General features: G+C 39.4%; 3 protein-coding genes across 12 annotated transcripts; all 3 read right to left on the reverse strand.

Moving 5' to 3' along the window:
- Position 1: 1 nt before the first annotated feature.
- Positions 2–6141, reverse strand: grtp1a (growth hormone regulated TBC protein 1a). The gene is made up of 8 exons (XM_023953389.2): positions 5225–6141; positions 2991–3142; positions 2755–2913; positions 2137–2261; positions 1696–1792; positions 1344–1516; positions 597–782; positions 2–532 (listed from the first exon to the last, which is right to left on the reverse strand). Exons 1-8 carry the CDS (start codon positions 5293–5295, stop codon positions 440–442), a joined length of 1056 nt encoding a protein of 351 aa, XP_023809157.1. The 5' UTR covers positions 5296–6141; the 3' UTR covers positions 2–439.
- Positions 6142–8329: 2188 nt separating this feature from the next.
- Positions 8330–14872, reverse strand: adprhl1 (ADP-ribosylhydrolase like 1). Of its 2 annotated transcripts, XM_011490397.4 has the most exons (8): positions 14344–14872; positions 13342–13506; positions 13139–13264; positions 12842–12982; positions 12629–12756; positions 12426–12558; positions 12160–12325; positions 8330–11015 (listed from the first exon to the last, which is right to left on the reverse strand). In XM_011490397.4, exons 1-8 carry the CDS (start codon positions 14555–14557, stop codon positions 9008–9010), a joined length of 3081 nt encoding a protein of 1026 aa, XP_011488699.1. In that variant the 5' UTR covers positions 14558–14872; the 3' UTR covers positions 8330–9007. The 2 variants fall into 2 exon arrangements, with proteins under 2 accessions (XP_011488699.1, XP_004067117.1); XM_004067069.5 differs by lacking the exon at positions 8330–11015 and having other exon boundaries at positions 11908–12325.
- Positions 14873–15725: 853 nt separating this feature from the next.
- On the reverse strand, positions 15726–20367 carry dcun1d2b (DCN1, defective in cullin neddylation 1, domain containing 2b). Of its 9 annotated transcripts, none has more exons than XM_004067155.5 (7): positions 20221–20367; positions 18852–19016; positions 18598–18766; positions 18340–18470; positions 18183–18265; positions 17829–17925; positions 15726–17204 (listed from the first exon to the last, which is right to left on the reverse strand). In XM_004067155.5, the coding sequence occupies exons 2-7, from the start codon at positions 18904–18906 to the stop codon at positions 17125–17127; spliced, it is 615 nt and encodes a 204-aa protein (XP_004067203.1). In that variant the 5' UTR covers positions 18907–19016; positions 20221–20367; the 3' UTR covers positions 15726–17124. The 9 variants fall into 9 exon arrangements, with proteins under 9 accessions (XP_004067203.1, XP_011488653.1, XP_011488690.1 ...); XM_011490351.4 differs by having other exon boundaries at positions 20217–20364; XM_011490388.4 differs by having other exon boundaries at positions 18852–18971; positions 20217–20354.
- Between the last annotated feature and the right edge of the window lie 23 nt (positions 20368–20390).

Genomic DNA, 20390 nt, shown 5'->3' on the forward strand with positions numbered 1-20390 from the left:
CTTGTGAATGAATCATTTGCTCTTTTTAATCAACTGTGCATTTCATCACACAATCCTCAGCTAGAATCAGTGCTCTCCAGAGGAGTAAAGTGGTAAAGGTTAGCACAGTCACATTATAAAGAAACACTTAGCTAAAGCACTACTTGAATATTTACAGACCATCTTCTAAGCATCTATTTGAAATTCAAAAATGACTCTGTCAACTCTTCAGTTACTCAGAGAAGATCACAGAATAAGTTCTTCATAGCTAGCGTTTGATTCCCCTTGATGGCATCTAATACATCCTGGACTAAAGTGCTTGATTCCACATTGAAGTCAAATATATTTTTAAATCATTTGAAATGATCAGCTTATACTTCACTTTTCTTGAGAAGATTTTAAGACGAGGTTAACAGTGACTCGGTTCCAAAGTTAAATGTGCAAACAGGCTGCTATAAGATCAGGATTCTTCAGCGACGATTCGAGCTCGACACGTCGTCCGCAGTTTGGTCAGCGTGGCCTTGGAGAGGCTTCCGGGTTCACTGAAGATTTTCTGAGGACGAGGATTTCAATGTTATTATTCTGTTGGGGAATAATGGGCTTTTTTTGCTCCTTACCTGCATGAATGTGTGACACTCGTCCACTAATGGTCCGCGGACAATCTCCTTGAAAGCTTGGCAGACGTCTGGCAGGGACTGGGCCTTTTCAATCAGAGCCTGGTTGTGGTGGATCACCGTCAGAGCGACACGGAACAGGATTTTAGAGCCCTCGTAGAAAAGGCAGTCCCAAATGCGCAGAACTGTCTGCAGAAAGACAACAACAGGGTTGAACCTTACCAACAAACGTTTATGCAGTGGGGAGCATGACTTTATGTAGCTATTCTTTAAGCGTTATTCAGCTGCAGAAAGGAAAACAAAAAAGTTCCTTTTGATATTCAGTGGGAGCAAGAACACAATAACTGGATGAGGTGCAAAAAAGCTACCAGAGCTTTAGTCTAATGGGGTTAAAGTTAATTTTTCTGATTTGGAGGGATTCCTTTTTTGAAAAAATACATTAAAAAAATACAATCCAAGATAAGTGTCCTTATTTTGTATTTGCCAGTGTTTGTGTGGAAACTGAATCCTAAAGGGTTGAGAGAAAAAGTTAGCTACAAACTTTCAGTTCCCTAAACCTACCAGCAGAGGGAGACAGAAACAAGCTGTGGTGTGAGGCAGAAGAACTAAACTTTTTGGCAAAAACTTGCAGTTTTAAAAGTGTATAATATATATAAAATTATGCATTTTTAGTATTAGCTTTCCCAAACTTTAGAAGTAGAAAAAATACTTCCAAAAAAAGCAACGTTAAGACACAGAACAAGTACTCACCTCTACAGGTAAGATGTCTATGTAGAGACAAATGAACCATCGAGAGACCACAAGGGTCCACATGACATTATGGTCAGACATAACCTGCCAGACACGGGGGGTTTTAACTTTCACCAGTTCCCCCAAAACCTCCTGGTCAGCTTTCAGTCCCAGCATGGCTGGAGTGTAGTAATCTGTAAAAGCATAACACTGTGAGCTGCACAAAAACCTCGTGTCACTGCAGGTAGTTTGACGGGTTTTTTCTCTCCAAACCAAGTTATTTTTGTATCGAGGAAGCGTGTTGATACTAATAGTTAAAGTCAGATTTCTTCTGATCCCAGACCAAAGCGTTAACACCTGACTCCATACACACCTGGTAAGATTTTCCCAAGCAATGCATCCATCAGCCAGAAAGACTTTTCTTCATCTTTTGTGATGATCAGGAGATACCCCGCTATGAAGTTCATCCCCTGGAGACAAACAAGCTCACGATTACACCGAACACCACACAGCTCTTTCAGGAAATGAAAAAGTTAGGATTGCATTTAAAGATTTCAAATAAAGTACAGGTTTTTAAAATCCTTTAGAAACTATCGGCTTTAAACTTCAGTCAATGACAACACAAAGATTCAAATTCCGTTCAGAAACACACAAAAGCTGAGATTTCAGTGGAAAGCATGCATCCCATGGTGCCTTGTAAGGCAGATGTTTGCATCAACAGGCTGGAGTTATTGCACGTTTCCACGGATATTTCTGTGCACGAATGAAACATATTAAGTCTGTTTTGGTCTAAATTGAAGTCGAGGAGTGTTACCTGGCAGTAACCCACAGCTGGGTTGTGGTGACCATAGGCCAGCAGCACGTTGTACAGAGCTTTCTGCAAACACGGGTTGGACGTCTTGCGGAAATGCACGTTGTCTGGAAATGTTCTGTGGAGATCTAAAAAATAAATAAAAACAGACATCGGTCATACCTGATGTATGTTTGGATGCGAATCCGAGCATCCAAGACAACAAGGAACTAAAAAAAAAGAATCAGTAATTAAATATAATACACCCTTTTATATCAGCCCTCCATTGTTTAATTTCATTTTTTTTTTGATCAAACTTTTGAAATTCACATACATTTTTTAGGTTTCTATCAATGCAATACGAAGCAAACGTAACTTAACTTTAGCATTAATCGGTGGGTCTGCTATGAAATGAAGCTGGTTTGGGGTTGTACAATAGAAGTGTCATCTGCAGCCACCTAACATAATGTTTCGCAGGAATTGAATTATAGATAAGAAGAAAATCAAATATTAACTTCTTTAATATTGTTCCTTTTCTATTGGCTGCACTTGTTTGATTGCCGTTGTGTGATAAAGCAGCGGTGTTGCTCCAGAGTTAAATAAAAGAGAGTCCTCTTTGATCTCTAGGATTAGCGCTCTGACCTGTTCTGATGGTCTCCACTAGTTTGGGGTCATGCTGAGCTTCCAGCATGGACTGGTAATAACCAGGGTTCTTCTCAAGCTGGTCCTGAGCCCCACTGGCTGCCATCCAGACCAAAGCCCGGTGCTCATTGGGAATCCCCTTCCGTACGTACCGTTTCACTGAAGCAAGGGAAGAAAGCGGTCAGTGGAGCTGCACGCCACATTCGCCCTGTAGGTTCTGCTGTTTTCACACGCACATTTGACATTCTTCTGCACCTTTCCTTTGCCCTTCAAGAGTTTGGACCACTTAATAGACCGGCGGGTGAGCACCACCAAATACTCTGACATCAGCTCCTCATAGGACGCATAGTCAAAGTCCACTGAACGCTCAAAACCGTACGGGTCCAGTCTAGATTGAAAACAAAAAACAAAGACAATGTCATTGAAAACAATTTGAAATAACCTTTTTTTTTTGTCCAACAGCTGAAGACCTCTTGTGTTGGAAAGAATTTACTATTACAATAGGGGGTTAGGAATCTTCTGACACACAAGGTGTATATTTGCATAAACCTCTTTTGTATTTGAGGCTAAATTTTATTTATGTTAATCAAAATTGTAAACATTTTTTGTTGGACTGGATGAAAAATAGGAGAGGTTGGGATGTTAGCGATGGGGGATAATTAAAAGAAAGGGGAGAAGGGGGGGTGGGATTTCAAAGCAACAACTAATAGATTTATTTTCTCATTTGGGATAGAATTGTGCCATTGAAGACATCCAAAATTGGATGATTAAAGCGGATTAAATACACAAACGAAACCTTTCCTTTCATTGTACATGTATTTACATTTCCTATTGAACTTGATTTCTCTTTTAGGACGTCCTTTTGTGTGGCGAGGTGGGGGGCAGTTATCTGATGACGGCAAGCTATAGTGGCCCCGATTCTGCCACCCACCCCCACCTGATGGATACAAACTATTTGTTTGAGGACAGCAACGTCTGTTTCTTAACCAGAATGAAAAGAGATGGTTTCAACGAGGAGTATAAGAAACAGTGATTGTCAGAATAGAAAAACAATTTCCTCTCATTAAAAATGATGCACAAAACCCAATCTGCCAAATATTTGCAAGTGAAAGTCAAACTGATTTGATCCCAAGGAGCAGTCAAGCTGTGGAGTGTTAACAACAACCCCCCTCCCCTTTCCCCAACCCAGCTAAGGACGATATGACTTCCAGCAACCCAAAACCTCTTAAACTTCTCATTACCCAGTAAATCTAGGAACCTTTAGAATGAGAGGTCAAGTCATGAAGCCCTTTTCCTAACCAGCTCTCAGAATTGGAGAAGACATAAAAGATAGACTAAGTTGTCTGTTTTAAGTGACTACTTCTATGTTTGTGTCACACACAGACCGATATCAGTCTTTGCAGCCATTGTTGCCAATTCGTGTTGGATCATTTCAAGGACTTTTCATGTTTTCTTTCCCCCACAGAGCTAATCTCCTGGCATTTCCAACATGCTCACCAGATAAATATTTAGATCCCTGTTGGTTACTTCCCCTCTATTAAAAAAAAGGGAAAAATAACTGTGGTCGATTCCAATTCCAGAAAGTAAAGTGCCAGTGTGGACAAGTGAGTCAGAATTCATGGCGGGGGGAGAAACAGTCATGAAGGCGTGTCCTGTGTCCTATGTGCCTCAGCCTAATGCCTAAGTAACATGTTAATCTTCCTGGAGTTAATCTCTCCAGGAAAGCAGTTCCTGGGGATACCCATCATGGATGCGAAGGGCATTCGCTCAAAAATGAAACACTCTTCATGGAACCTGCAGCCTGCCTCCCAGCCATCCCCGTGTGAAAACAAACGACGCATCACAACAATGTGTTTCACATGAAAGACTGTGGTTGTTGTCAAAACAATAGCCGGGGTACACATGATCATTAAAGTGGCCCTCCACCCTTACTCCACGTTCAACTCCAGCTCATTTGGCTTATGTACACACAGGCAGACATGATGACATTCCTGTGGAGATTGCACATTATATTTTTCACATTTATGAGTCTGAATACAGTGGAACATCCCCTTCAGTACAGACACTTATTCTAGAATGTAGTACGAATAGCTCAGTCTACGTAATTGTTCAAACAAAACACATAAAAGTTAGCATCAGCTGGTTACAGGGTCACATGACCACCCTATTTATATAACACTGGCAACTTTTTTTGTTTTTAAATAAAATGTATAAAAACACTGGGATGCTCGAAGTGGGTTAAGTTTTCCGGTATACTTTAAACGAATAAAATTAAAATACAAAATAAAAAACAATGGCACTTATTAGCTTGAATTGAACATTAACCAGAGGATTAATTAACCTCAAATTGTTAAAAAAAAAAAAAAAAAAAAAAAGAAGCCACTTTTTATACCTCCTTGCCAAAATGTTGTTCTTGAAACTTTAAATAAAGTTTAAGACGTTTAAATCATTCATTGGTTGGTTACGTTACCTGTCGACTCTGTCCTGAGCTCTGCTCGCGGCTAAAACCTGGGTTCCGTTGGTCGACTTGCTTTTCTCCATGGTTTCTTCTGCTCCAGTAACGACCTGGAAAAGTTGCTTAAATATTCCAGCTTGCGCCAACCGTGCGTTTGATCCAACTCCTAAATGCTACTATTTCATAGGTGCCCCGTAGACCTAGTTGGAGTAAGTTTTCTTGAACGCTCACTCATGTTTACGAGATGAAAAAACGGAACAAGAGGCTGATCTTTCCTGGGAAAACACAACTTCCAAGAAGCTCTAGTTGGGAAAAACATTCCTGTGCGTCTCCCAAGTTTGACCAAATCCACAACGTGATAAACGTTTGTCGACCCCACAGCTTTTCCGATCCACTGATGATCTGTGGAGAGGAAAAAGTGCCTCGAAGTTTATCGCTGTATATCACAAGCACCTGCTGCGGCTCCCAGCTCCGCCCGGTGTGGCTAACGTTTCCGTAGAGACAACTTCAAAAAGTCAACAAAGACCCCGCACGCTGTTTTTTTTTTTCCCTCCCGAACGGTTGTTGTGAATCGATCAGTCTTCATGGCCGGTGTTCTTCATGGAAGATATGGCACGCGGGACAACCGCCTCAATGAGACTTAATGCGGCTTTCACGTGATTCTCGTAAAGTCGTTTGCCTCTCAAGTTAGGTAGCAGCTGGGGTGACCGGCGCATTCAAGAGTTGCTTTTTAAAACAGTCTTATAAAAAATTTAAAAAAAGCACACAACATTTTTTCCCTTATAATAACAATAAATAAATAAAAGTACCATTAATTTGTAATTTAACACAACACTCTAGTTTCATCTTCCAAATGCCGACACAATATGTTCTCTCGGGTTTGCCTTCTTGGTACTTATAAATCCAGCAGCATGTAAACGCAACATGAAAATAAAGGCGTTCCTATCCCTGGATTTCAGCCACGTAAGCACAGGTGAATGCAACCTCTAAGGGAGCCAAAAAAAAAAACGTTCCTTAGATAGCAATGCATAAAATACCTACACCTTAGCACTATTTATATAGCAGTGGTGGGCCTTCAAAGCCTTCTCTGAAGGCCCAAAAAATATCTGAATCATGCGTTAATTATATTTTGTCCATGCATACTCATTAAATCATTTCAAACGGCCTGTCCATTTTCTTTTATTGTATTTATTTTATGTTTTATTTTTCTATTTTTCTTTTATTATTATTATTTCTTTCTATCTTTAATTGCTCAAAAAACGTAGAACAAATATGCACGACAATAACAATAGTCATAACAATGAGAATGCCAGGGGATGGCACAGGTATTACAAGAAAGATATATAAAAAAAACCAGATCATTATACATTGAAAATGTTCAAAGACAAACAGTTTTCACATATACATATGGCTTTTTTGTTTAAACTAGTACAAAATAGTGTGAATAATAAGATTTTAATTCTGACAGGGAAAAAAAGTTGTGATGAAGAAAATTTAGACCTGTGAATATGGAACCTACCAAATATTATAATTAGTTAATTGCCAATTTTATGTTTGATTTTATGTCGTTTTCGTGCAGGCCAAACATGATATATTCAAATTTCAGTTGAAATTGTGAGTCAAATTTGTGATTTATAAAACGTGTACCTTTTTTCAAAAATAGTTCAGTAATGTTACAATTCCAAAACAGGTGACTGATTGTTTCTGGGTGTTCTTAACAAAGAGTACAGTTGGGGTAAATTTTCTTATTATATTTCAGCAGGTAACCTGGCCTTCAATATTTAATTTCTGTAGTGTATTTCCTTGGGTACCACATTTCTCTAATTAAAAAAAATAAGAGGAATTACTCTCACCCTCTTCTAACCATTTCAGCATTCTAACCATTTGTGCATCACTTTTGACTAACACCCTGATGCTGAGATTGTGTTTGATTTAAAATGTATACTTTTGTATTTACGTCACAACAGAAAACATTTCAAAAAAGTATTTTCATTTAACAGGATTGAAAAAAATGAGCCATTTGTCTATAAGTAAACATCAGTAGATAGTCTAAAAATAATGTTGCTTCCATAAATATATAATACTTAAAATGTGTTAAGAAATATCAGACTAAACAATAATATTTAAAATCTGGCGCCAAGTATCCCTGACCTACTTTGATTCGTATTCCAGACATGTTTGGGCCTCAATCTCTTATCCTGTAAATACTAGAGGAAGTCCAAATGAAGATTCGCGTTTCTGCAGTTGTGCAATCCTCCCTGTGGGCAACTCGATTAGTGACTTGAATTACATTCCAGCCACTGTTTGGCAGGACTGTGACATTTTCTCTACTCTTTCTCACTTTTTTATAGCTTCTGTGCTTGTTAGAGGCAACTTTAAATAGGATTCTGCAGTAAAACAGAAACACACAAAAGCGGAATTGATCTATAAGAGCATAGTAAATACATGAAAGCGTTAAGATCATGAAAAATGCAATTTTGTACAACTTTGTAATGTGATTTTCCCAGTGTGAAAGTATTTTCTTTACAAAGACAACACGTTTGCAGTCAGCTATTTTTGTTGTTGTTACTTATACTTTTACATGAAATACTGTTGACTGTATTTCGAAAAGTTTATAACTTTGTCTTTTGTTTTTCTAATGTTTTATTTTTAATCCATTTTTCTTATACAAAAAATGTATAAAAATCTGCAGAGGGGATAAAAAGTGAAACAAGTCAACTTTGGCACACTCTGAATTGTTGTGTCTGGAAGAATTTCTTTTCTGTACCCACTTCTCCATTCTCACAAAGCGTCTCATCTTTTTTGTACAATTGTCACATCTCCAGTGGACATTTATCTGTGGACATACAGTGATCAGTTCTTTTGTACAAGCCCATAAAGCCAATGAAGTGCTTTTTCTCAAAGCATTGTATTGAAAATTGTAGATCTAAAGCATGTCACTTAGTTTTCTTGTTATTTTTCAGTGTGTGAGCTGGGATTTACTGCTTACCGAGAAGGCATTACAGTGTCATGTGGATCAAATCTTAATATCTAAACTTGTGAAAAATACAATTGAAAACATATTTCTGGAAACTGCATAAAATGAAATTGTAACTATTAAACTACTTAAGATACACAAAAGAAGAGAGAAAAACACCCTTTTTATTAACACATTAAACAAAACCGTTTTCTTGAATTAACAGTTGTCAAAACATTCAAAGCTCCCAAAACTGCTGCTGTCCATCTTCATCATAATACTGTACGTGAAAAATATGAGTGTAAAAATGTTAAGGTTGTGATTGGTCGAAATAGCTAAAATAACTGTGGTTAGTCACCATATCACATGCTAGTTAATATATAAAAGTTAATGATAACCTAATGTTGTTTTCTCTGATCTTAATTGTGAGAATCATCAGACTTTTCTTGTAGTCTCTCACAGTTGTCCTCTCTGTCTGTCAATTATGACTGAAAGATAAACTTATCTCCAGTTTACTTCAGGAAACCTTCAACAGGAAAAGGACGTGCGTGCCAAATGTTTTTATCTGCAGAACTGTTACATCACAGTAAAATCATTTTTGCTTTATGTGGCCAAAAACAAAACATGACTTTGTATTCCTTTTGGCCTAGGAAGACCAGTTTTGAAATTCATTTTGGTGAATAAATTTGAGGACAAATTCTAGACAGTCTTATAGTTAAAAACAACAAAAGTCCTGGTTTAATTGTTTGGTTTTGCTTTAATATTGAATTTAGTTTAAATCAGTTTAAATTTGAGCTTAAACCTTTTCTCCTCTGTCATTGGAAAACTGACATGGGCCTGCCCTAGAAATTAAAGGTGTCTGTAAATCTTATGATTTTGGGTTTATGTGTCTGCTTGATAGAAGAATCAGCGTAACAAATTGTCGTGTACTTTGGTTTTTCTTTCCTTTTGTTTTGGTCGGGTTTAGGAATGGAAAAAGCTACTGCAGAGAGCTCCCATCCTTCAGCTGCGGCCCTATTCTCTTCTGGAAAAAACGATCTTTGTGGCAGTCTTGTATCATTCCCAGGCATGAGATTTAATTCTTTTTTCTTGTTTTCTGCATCTTCCGTATCATCTATTTGAGCATCTGCTGGTTTCTTCTCCATCTCATATTGGGGAACATGTTGAGGACGGCATGGGTCAGTGTCTTTGAAGCTTTTAGGCGTTTCTATGGTATTACTATGAGAAAAAACATAAAAGTCAAGTTGTGATGGTGGATTGTCCCTCAGAGAATTTACAGTTTCTTGTTGTGGAGAGGATTGAGAGCAGGAATCAAAGTGATCGTCAAATCTGAAGGTACGTGGGATGACATACATGGGCATGCCCCTCTGACTGATAACAGTTCCAGAAAGGTTTGAGCTTCCATTGGTCCTGGCTCCACCAGAGGTATGGGTGGAACACTTTGGTAGAACTTTTAAGTCTGCCGTTGTGGGGAATTTGCTTTTCTCTATCTCATCAGAAGAGAGCTCTCCACACAAATCGCCAGGGATTTTTCCTGCTCTCTTTTCAAAACTGGAGCATAGAGAAGCTTCATATTGAGTCTCCTTCAGCAATTGGACAGGAGAGCAGTCCACACACCTGGTCCACACGGGACAACAGGCCATGATGGTGGCTGCATGCCAGTTCTGCATAAGCTCTTCCTGTAGATGCAGCCTGTGAGGCTGTGGGAAAGGACACTCTGTCACAGAAGATAAAGGGATGAACTCTTGACATCCGTATTTCACACTTGTTGAGTTTGAAACTACCAGAGTCGGAACTTCATGGACTTTTGCTGACGTCTGACCCTCAACTTTGACGTGGCATGTCTGACACTTCAAACTTTGCCCTGAGGTGTGAAGCTGTTCTTCCACAGGATTCAAAGGAGACTTGACGTCGGATTCTGAGTTTAAAACCTCTTCTTGTTGCTCAGATCTTTGTTCTTTTCCTTTTCTTTTAAAATTCTGCTGACCTAATTTAATCTCCGATTGCTCTGGCGTAGATTTCCAATGGGCGGTTTGATCTTCCGTTTGTTCTTCTCGACCCAAAAAGGTCCTCTTTTCATTTTTACTTTGTAGAACTTCACTCCGGCTCCCCTTAGTAACGTCAAAGTCAGTTCTTGTACATACAGTGGCTGTAGTCTCAAACTTCTCCATTAAAGAATATGTGATCTGTCTTCCAACAAGTTTGGGTTTAATCGATTGCTTCTTCAAATGTTTTAACTCCTGCTCTTTCTGTTCAGCCATTGCAAATTTAGCAAGAATATTTTTCACAGTGCATTGTCTCTTAAATCCTTGTTCCTTTTTGCATTTGTCCTTTGTGAGTATGTTGTGTCCTCTGTTTTGACTGTGGTTTTTATGCCCAGGTGTTCCTCTGCTCAAACAGAGAGTTCCTACCTCCCTCTGCTGACTGATGTAGGGTTTGGGGGAGGACCTGGAAAATTTGGCTTGGAGCAGCTGGAATGTGGTGAGGCACTGACATCTGACGTCATCTGCTCCATGCTCTTCTTGTGGCTTTTTATCTTTTGGATCCATCCAGCACTTTTCAGTGGCATTCGAAACAGCCTCATCAGCATTTCCCACTTTGTGACTTGCCTGATATGTAATCGTTTTCACTGACGTCTTACTTTCAGAGCAATCTGTGATTCTGGGGTCTGTCTCAGCTGTAGCTGCTGTGTACTCCGGGTTTCTGCTCCTCCTCTTTGGCAGATCTTGAATCAGGTATTGCAGCAGACTCTGGAGAACCTCTCGCAGCGCTGAAGGGCATTTGCGGTCTCTAACCAACCTCCTCAGCACACTGGATCCAGGGCTGAAACTGCTTTTCCAAGAATCTGGTCTATAGAGAATAGAGGACATGCAAAACTTAGCTCCTGTGGCTTTTTTCCTAAAAAATGACAACACCATCCGGTAAAAAAAAGTTGGGACCATGCCAACCTTTGTATCTTCAAACAAAGGTTCTGGGTCCTTCTTCAAGTATCAACTTAAACTTGTTTTTGTTTTTTTTAATAAATATTCTTATTACACAGATGTTTATTCTGAGCTTAGCAAAAATCTATCAGTTATTTTGTTACTTAAGAAAAATGGAGAAAAGGGGTGCTTAGATTAAAAAAAATCAGATGTTACAGTTGATTAGTTCAGGGGATTTTAAAGGAGAACATTGCAACACAATAAATGCGTTAGTTTCATGCTCTGTTTTGTTTTTTGCCAGTGTACACTAAATTAAGCAGGACATGAATACACATACATACATACAAGAACCTTTTTTTGTATTGAAATTTAAAAAAAGGACATTTCTAAAAAATGTTTTAACTATTTAATGTTTTAGGGTGTGATACTTAAGTTGATGAAGGCTGGCTGGTAATATGTTTTTAAGTTAATATTGAAGGCAAAAAAATCACTTAGAACAATCAGGTTTTTTTAACATAGTTTTATAGGCCATTAGACAGTGTCTCCAAATAAATTATTGGTCAGTTTTATGCATTACACAATTTCCATGCTTTAGGTTGATGCATATTAGCTTCTTTTTTTTTTGGGGGGGTGGGGACCCAAATAAAACAAAATGTTTATCCTGAAGAACACATTGAGCCAACAAATATTATAAGGAACAAACATTTTTTTGCAATAATTATGGTCTGGTTGTCTGTTATGTTATAAAGGTTTTGTGATGGATTCTTTGCTGTTAACAAAACAATACATTTGGCACACTAAAATAATTACAGACGTAAAACTAAAGGGAATTTTTACATAAATGTATTTATGGCATATTTGTTTCAATATTATGATATTTCGGAGCATCATTCCCAAAGTAAGCGATGCTTTTCTAATCCTTTAATGTTAATGGCAGGCCTGTGGATAAGACAGAAAATTCAAAGATGGAAAAAAGCCCCCCTTTGAGATCTCTGGTGCCTGTGGGGGCAGTAAACTTAAGCTCAGATAGACTGAGAGCTGGTAGAGTTCAGGTCAGTAAAGCTCTGGATTACTTGTCAATGCACTTCTCTGCAGAGGCTGCCTTGTACAAAGCCTCTCCCAGCTCCTCCAGCTGTTCTCTTTTGTCCAAATCCTTGTACAGGCCTTGGGGAATCTGGCTCAAGCCGTACATGAGACCATAGAGACAGCCTGCAATCAGGCCTGTGGCTTCACTTTCACCTAAAAAAAAAAAAAAAAAAAATCAACAAAAATTTTGTAAAAATGATGGCATACTGCTGCACTTTTTCAACTTTAAGGCTCAAGGTTCTGTAGTCCTTACCTCCATGAAACATAGCTCGTCTACAGAGCTCAGCCCAGTCACTCCCTGCTGCCAGAAGGGCGTCGTAAGCTATCATGGGAGCATCGTGACCTCTGCGGCCAGCACGGCCCTCGGAGCTCCAGCGTTTATACATCTGTTAAAAATGAAAAGGCTTTATAAACATTTTAGTGTGTTAAATGAAAGTCAGGACAAAAAGATCTTACTTTATCTGCCTCTTCAGGGTCATAGTGATCAGGGAATGATGGTTGGTTCCCTCCCTCCTTGTCTATTTCACGTTCTTCAAGGTAAAACTGCCACTTTGCCACAAAATAGAACCAGTTCTCCTGATACTCTGTGCAAAAGAGTCAGTGGCTTCAGCTGTCCCATCTGACAACCTTCATTTCTGTACAAACTGTAGCAAATCAAAGGGCTCCAACCTGACACGTGCCGTATGGTCTTCCTGCAGTACTCCTCAGCACGGGGGATTACCTTCATGAGCTCGCGGCCCCATCTCACCACAGGCTTTCCCTGGATTGCGTACGATGCAAACAAGGCTGTTGTCAGGGAGCCAAGAAAGCCTGAAGCCAAAAGCAACACAAGATTCGTCTCCAATCAGTTGATAGCTGCGACTAATTAGTTAAATCAACTCTATCCAAATGCAAGTAGGGATCATTCACTGAACAGCAAAATCCTTATTTTGTCAGTGAGAATTTCCCTGTTGTCCAGACTGTCACCTGTTGGGTGGTTGTGGGTCATTCTGCCAGTTTCAATGCTGACCTCCACCAGGTTTTCCAGTCGCTCGGGCTGCCAGTATCGCATACCCACACACATGGCTTTGGCTGCTGCCCCGAATCCAGACCCTGGACATGGACACATAAGTCCAAGCTTTATTTTTTTTTTAAACAAAAGCATGTTTTTATCTTTTACATCCAGCAACCTTTTTCATTGAACGGTGTATGCCAGGCGAGCAGGAAGTTGTGAGGTTTGAGGTGAGAGCAAGCTTCCACTGTGGTAGAGTCGGGAGCTTTGCCTTGAAGAGATACCATGGCTTCCACATAAAGACGCACCAGCTCTCTGTACAGATCCTCTAGGCACCAATAATCTAGACACACAAATACACATTCAGAGATTGAGTCATTCATCAGAGGCATGCGAGGAAAGATAAAGGGTGTTGTGATGATCTAAGTTTAGCCTCAGTCTGATTAGGACCAGAATGCCTAAAGCGGGTGTACGGTCCCTTTAGCTCTATGCTTGTACTCTTAAAGACTAAAGACAAAACTTGAGGGCCATCAGCAAACCACATGTTCAGTTCTCAAAGAAGTTGGCAAAGTAGAGAGTTTTTATTTCCCCACATAACAAAAATGCCGAAATTATTTTATTTTGAATGAAGCAAAGAAAAACTAACTTGATTTTATGATTCTCTCTGTGTCTGCCTACTGGAGTGTAGCAGAAAAAAATAAATAAATAAAGGGGGGCCTGAAATCTCAAAGCATCTCATTGTCTTTAGTAAGAACAGTCTGTGGCTTTAAGGCACATCAGCTGCCATCCCTGACACCGGTGGATCATGAAGTTATGTGAATTGCTGCTGAAAGGCAAAGCAGAAAAGATGCTTCTCATATAGAATCTGTCTCATGCTGTTCTTTCCTGTAGATTCCTGGTAGAAGTGGGAGATTCCATGTAGCAGAAGTTTTATATTGAGACTTGTGTGACCTCTTGTTGCAGGGACAGATCGGAGCAGGTCCAATCAGCCTAGTTTGGTTTGTGATTAGACAATTAAAAATCTCTTTATTTAGATTATGCAAAAATGTAGGCCATCTTACTATTAATATACAGTATAAGTAAAGGGTAAAAGGTCAATTTTACTGTGATCTTTCTCTCTAAAATAAAAAATAGATGGCTGTAACCATGTACCATGCCTCTTTTCTCCTGTATAGCTTACCTGTTATGAGAGCTTGGGCTGTGGTCATGAGCATGAGCACCGCATCACTCAGCGGCCAATTCTCTGGATCCAGTTTAAGGGCCTCCAGTCCCCCCATAGCACTCACTTCCTCTTGGATCTTCTTCCCTGATGTGCAGCTTCCCCAGAGTCCCTTCCTGTAGCCCAACGCATCACCAGCAGCACCCAGAATCATAGCTGCCTTAAACTTCTCCATCTGTCTAGATTTTATCTTCTTTTCAGGAGAATAAAAAAAGGTGATCTCCTAAATTGAAAACAGATTGTCTGTCTTGGTTAAATACGTGGTGAAACCCTTAAAGGCTTTTGTATCCCTCGCATTCACAAAGAAACAGCAGGAAAAAAATGAAAAGTTTCCCTCAAAGCTCCACGTTCTCCATCCTACCAGCCTGTCATCCACCTGAAGGTTCTCGCAGACACTCCAGGGTGAAGGCGGCCAGACTCAGACATCAATGGAAAAGCATTATCAGCCGGCGCTTCTTTGTGTTGGGGGGCGGCAGGGAGTTCAAGCTATGATCAGGTGTCTCCTAAAAAGGCAATCCTAGTGGTCCCAAGCCTGAGGGGCAGCAGAGGGGTGCAGGGGGGCTGGAAGAGATGCTAATACACTGCTGGGTTAAAGTGCATGTGTCAGCTGGTGCTTAAGCCTCAGGATGCAGCACCTGTCCCAGGGGAGGACAACAAGAATGCAGCATCATTCCAACAGACCTAACACCCCCCCACACACACACACAAACCACCTACTTTCATTCAACTATTTTAAATGCAAGTATAAATGAACTTCTCCCACTCTTTGTTCACCGCATCAACATTTCCACCACTATCCAGTGACAGTAAAAAGAACAGGAAGTGACACATCTTCAAGCATTTGCTCCAAAGCTTTGACTGCATTCTGCTTTTCATTTCTGTATATTTATGTGGCACTAAATATAGCCCCAAAGGTCCACCGAGCAGTTGAAGCTTTACTAGATGAGCTGGAGATGACGATCTGCTGCAAGAATGCAACTTGATAAGAAACAACGGTTACCAAACATATCCAGTCTCCAGAGTTACACACAAATAATTGACTTGTAGTACTTGAACTGCTGGTTTAAAGGTGGATATAGTTGTGCTGATGAGCATCTATTAGTCAGATTAAACGTCAAAAGAAATAATCAAGGAAATGCCCTTTGATTTATGGCCTTTTTATGTTGCTGAGTGACAGACGTGACTAAACATTCACCAGTAAATATTCTTTTGTTGGACTGCAGATATAAGGCAGCGTTAACATTTGACTGAACAAACCTGTGAAGAATATTACTTTTATGACAGCCAAGGATGACTTCCTAACACACAAAGGGGATGCTTTTCACAACAAATTTGTCACCAAATATTGTGCACTGCTTTTATTTGATAAATTAGCAGAATAAAATAACAGTCAGAAGCACTTTACAAGAACTTGCAATGAAATTGCAGACAAAACATGTATGCAATCTAATAGCAAAAGGGGGTGCAGAAAAAAAAAAGGGTAAAAGCTACATTGACAACCATCCACAACATCATGAAAATAGATGGTGATAGTTTGGCAGAGTGGAACACAAAGAATACTGGAACTCAACTTGTGCTCACTGATGACTGAGGGATGATTAGGACTGAACTCTCCTGTAAACCCTAACCCTGCCTTTAACACACTGTTAGGCAGGTTCAAAGGCAACAAGTGAATACTAAATACAGTGAAGAGTATTTCTGGCTGCTTTCAGTAACGAGCCTTTTTTAGTAACATCTGCCTGCAGCACAAGAAGTGCTGTAACCCTCAAACGCCACTAGATGGCAGCATCAGCAGTCCTCATGATTCAACAAACAACACAGGCTTCAAGCAAATGAAGCAACCAACAACCTCAAGTGTAAACATCTTAAATACTATTGTATGTAAATTAGATAGTTAAAATACGAAAATACAACAAACTGTCAAGTAAACTGATTGGCTCTTCAGTTTTTACAAAACGCCTGGAGCTAAGAAGACGACGGCAACTGAAAAAGTAAAGGTCAGTGCGGTTTGTACTTGCAGATGTGACATGTCTTCATACAGACAGTCAACCTGCAGGTCTGGCTTTACTCATTGTTCCTGGGTTGTTCTTCTGGTTATTCTACTGTCGTAAAAATGATATGTAGAACAAACTGTAACTGTGCTAAACGCAGAAGCCATGCAGCTCTATGCTGTGAGGAGACGTTGATCTGGACATTTTTGCTTTCATTCAATGAAGGTGAGTTATTTCCTAACATATTTTCGGGGGAAAAAGGAAATGTATAATTAGGCTTTATGATTTAGATTTCTCTGCCATAATTCATTTCAAAAAGACCCAACAAATTCCTAATTGTGGCAAAGGAAACATTCCTGTTCGATTCTTGGCACTGCTCTAGACTTACAAAATAAAATAAAAAACACACAGAATAGGACTTCCTGCTCCTGCTGCAACATCGTGAGGCCACAAACTCCTGCATCAATGGTTTAGCCTGTTCACGTGCTTCTATAAAAACCTGTTCTGAATACACAAAGGCACTTCAAAACCACCTTTCACTGACGACTCCAGTGATGAGCGATATTTTTCACATTTCATTTCCAGAGTTCAAACAGAAAAAGCCTTTTCTTCTATTCGCCAGTCTAATGCAGTTAGATGAATCCAAATAGGGCTCTTAAAGACCAGCTTAGTCTGTTTTTGGTTTTAAAAACCTTGTTCAAAAAAAGACTAATGAAAGAATACACTCTATCCGCTGCAGGAGGTTCAAGTGTTATGTCATTTTGTGTTTATTTCTGGTAACAATTGGACGGGCGAACTCCACAAAATCATCAATGAGGACAGGCCAGGCCCCTGCAGAGAAAGCAAAAACAACACTGTTAGCAACAGACACATCCGGCAGCATTTAGAGGTGTAATTACCCATAAACATGAACCACCATGGGTCTATGGATTTCTGTGAAGAAGTGACATGTTTTGAACTCCATTAACAGAAGCTTCTTAGCTTTATCTGCATAGTTAACAATCAAGTCCCATGTTTCTAAGATAAATATTCAAGGTATGAAACTGGTTAACCTATTTTTTTTTTTAAAGTACCACTGCGATCCTTTTTTAATCTATTGTAAAAGCATTTCCAGTGGTCTTTTAATTATGATTAGGCCAAAATCAGCCTGTGTTGTTTTCTAGGACATGACAAAGTTTCTGCAGAACGGCAGTAGTTCTGCCAGTCTGCAGCCCGGTCTGTAGCCCGCCCCCTTTTACCATCATACCTCTGTTTACACGCTGACAGCCCCTCACACCCCTAACCTAACATTACTGGTGCAACAGAAATGGCGAACAATATTGGAGCTGTCCAGACGATCAGAAAGACTTCAAGTGATCTATTTATCTGAAAGTGGATGCATCAAATGAAACAGAGCAGGGAACTTGTAGAGTCACTACTGCAGTGCGAGAAAACCCCCTTCTGCCACGGGCTCACCTTCCTCATCATAGTTGGACATATCCTCTTCAATCATGTTGCTGAAGTCCAGGAGGAGGTTCCACGTGTCTTTAGCGATCGATCGTTTGTGGTGCTCCTTCATGAAGTAACATCAGAGGTAAATCTCAGGTCTGCTTTGTTTGTGGAAGTCATTCTAAATTGTTTAATCTGTTGAAAAGGTTTTTGCTCTAACTCTATAGAACGGGATTTTAACTAGTCCTTGTTGATTTGAATCAATTTAGCAGGGAAAAAAACTGATAAAATAACACTGCATTTAAAAGAAAAATTATTTTAATAAAACAAAAACAAAAATATTTAGTGACACTAAAAAAAGAATTGAATAAATAAACGTACCAGCAGGAAGCGATTCCAAAGATCCAAGAACTTAAATCTGCCTTTGAGTACTAGATTCCAATAAGGTATAGCCATGTCTAGATCTGGAAAGAGAAATAACAATGTTCAACACTTATTTAGAATATTGTAGATAAAAAAAACTCATTCTGATGATTACCTAAACCTTTCTGGCCTGGGTTCTTTGCAAAACTGAAGGTAAACTGATAGAAGTCTTTAAACTTTCCTGCTTCTTTCAGCTCTTGCTCTAGTTTAGGAAGAGTGGCTATAAGAGTCTTTGTGCTATCACAGCTGAAAGAGAAAAAAAAAGTTAATTTAAATCCCTAATTTATTCATTTTATAGATGATGTGCAGTTGTTGACACGTAAAAACTTCTGAAATGTAATGTTTCATTAAAAATATTTGCAGAACGTCTCACCCCAGGTCCACCATGCCTTCAATGAACTCCTTCTTGCTGAACTCACACTGAGTGGCGGCTCTGAACTTCCAAGCCACCACAAGTATGGAGATACTTGCTGGGTCCAGAGCCAGGTCATCACAGAACTTCTGGATCCCATCGATACCTATCTTATTCTCATCTTGGGGATCTGCAGCAGAAAATTGAGGCCTGAGCATCTGATTTGAACTTTTCCTTTGTTCCAATCACCTGCAAATATCTTCCCAAACACTTACCTTTGTATCTGTTGAACAGCTCTTCAAGCTTCCTACGATCCACCAAAGCTTTCATGGGTTAAATGTGGTGAAGGTCTGTGTTTTGAAAATAGGGGAGAGCAGGGCTGTCCTCTCCCCTGCCTGCGTAAAAGGACGGGGACTGTCAAACCTCAACTCCAACCTGTGCTGTTAAAAAAACATTCATTTTTTTTAGAACAACATTTAGGTTATAACGCAGTTATAAACTCTTTATGACACAATATTCTGTTTGAACAGCATCCCAGGATTATTCTAATAAGCACCTTATTTATGTTAAACTACAGAAACCCGACATTCAGAATATTAAAAAAAATCTTAGGTTGACAACTGTCCTCATACTCTTGAACTGGTCTTTAATGTGTTTCCAGAAGTTGACCCAGTTATCTTGTGTGAAGGGACTTTAAATCCCGCGTGCGCACCCGACCTGGAATGTCACAAAAAAGTTGCACGGAGCATGCGCGGTTGTCGTGCACATAGATCACCTATCGCCACAAAGACTTTAACCACGTAAACCCGTGAAAGTTTTGACAAATATTAACGCTCTTGAAAATGTATTTTATCTTATAGAACTATATCTCGGTGTATCCTTTGAGATACTACGTTCATCGAAACTTTTATAAATACGCACTTTTTTGTTTGGACTATTCGAACCGATATTACCGCGCATGTGCAAAAAGAACCATATATTTATGGGAAATGCAGTTTAACGCTGTTATTAAACCTGACCTAACTTTTTTTTTAAAAAGGATACAATCGACCAAACAGTTTTCTAAAGAATATATAATTTTAGTAAATATTTTATTCTTAACTTTATATGTTGATATCCCATCAAAATAAAGTTGTACGTGTTTTGTTTAAAAACACACACACATAACGAAAATATAAAATCGGCGCAGAGTTTGTTCAAATCGCTGTATTAACATGAGACGTGATTGTTTTAATTCTTTGTTAAATTGAAAAGTTTAACTCGGCTAACATGAAGGTTAATACACCTCGAACGTTTCGAGGCGAGTAGCATTTGTCAAAGGTTGACCGTTGGGTTTAATAAACTACAACTCCCATTTTCACGTTTAAATGATATTTCGGAAGTAATGTGATAAAAAGAAATATACATTTTACTTCAGTGACACAATTATTTGCGCAAAACAATTAAACATTGCGTCAGTTTTAAAGCCAGTTTAGGCGAGCATCAGTTTAACTCGTCAGCCTAAAAACGGGTGTTGTGTTGTTCAGCTACGTTAGCTACATGTTGTTAGCAGCCGTAACGCTGTGTTATGTGGGAGTGCCTAAGCTAGTCTGACAGCTCCTCTGAGGAGGAACTTTAACACCAAATGTTGGCTTTCTTACCTACTTTCACACTTAACTAGAGGAAAACAGGGCTTTATCCACGCTGGAAGTTCAGATCCCCCCCCCCCCCCCCCTCAGCGGGGAATTCACCGCAGTGACCCGCCGTGGGCTTCTTTACTGCCAACTGTAATCAATGTGAGAGTAAGCATCAAGTTTGACGCTAAATTAAAAGAG

The sequence above is a fragment of the Oryzias latipes genome, chromosome 3 (assembly GCF_053564925.1).
Source record: "Oryzias latipes strain Hd-rR chromosome 3, Olatipes_Hd-rR_3.1".
NCBI lineage: Eukaryota > Metazoa > Chordata > Actinopteri > Beloniformes > Adrianichthyidae > Oryzias > Oryzias latipes.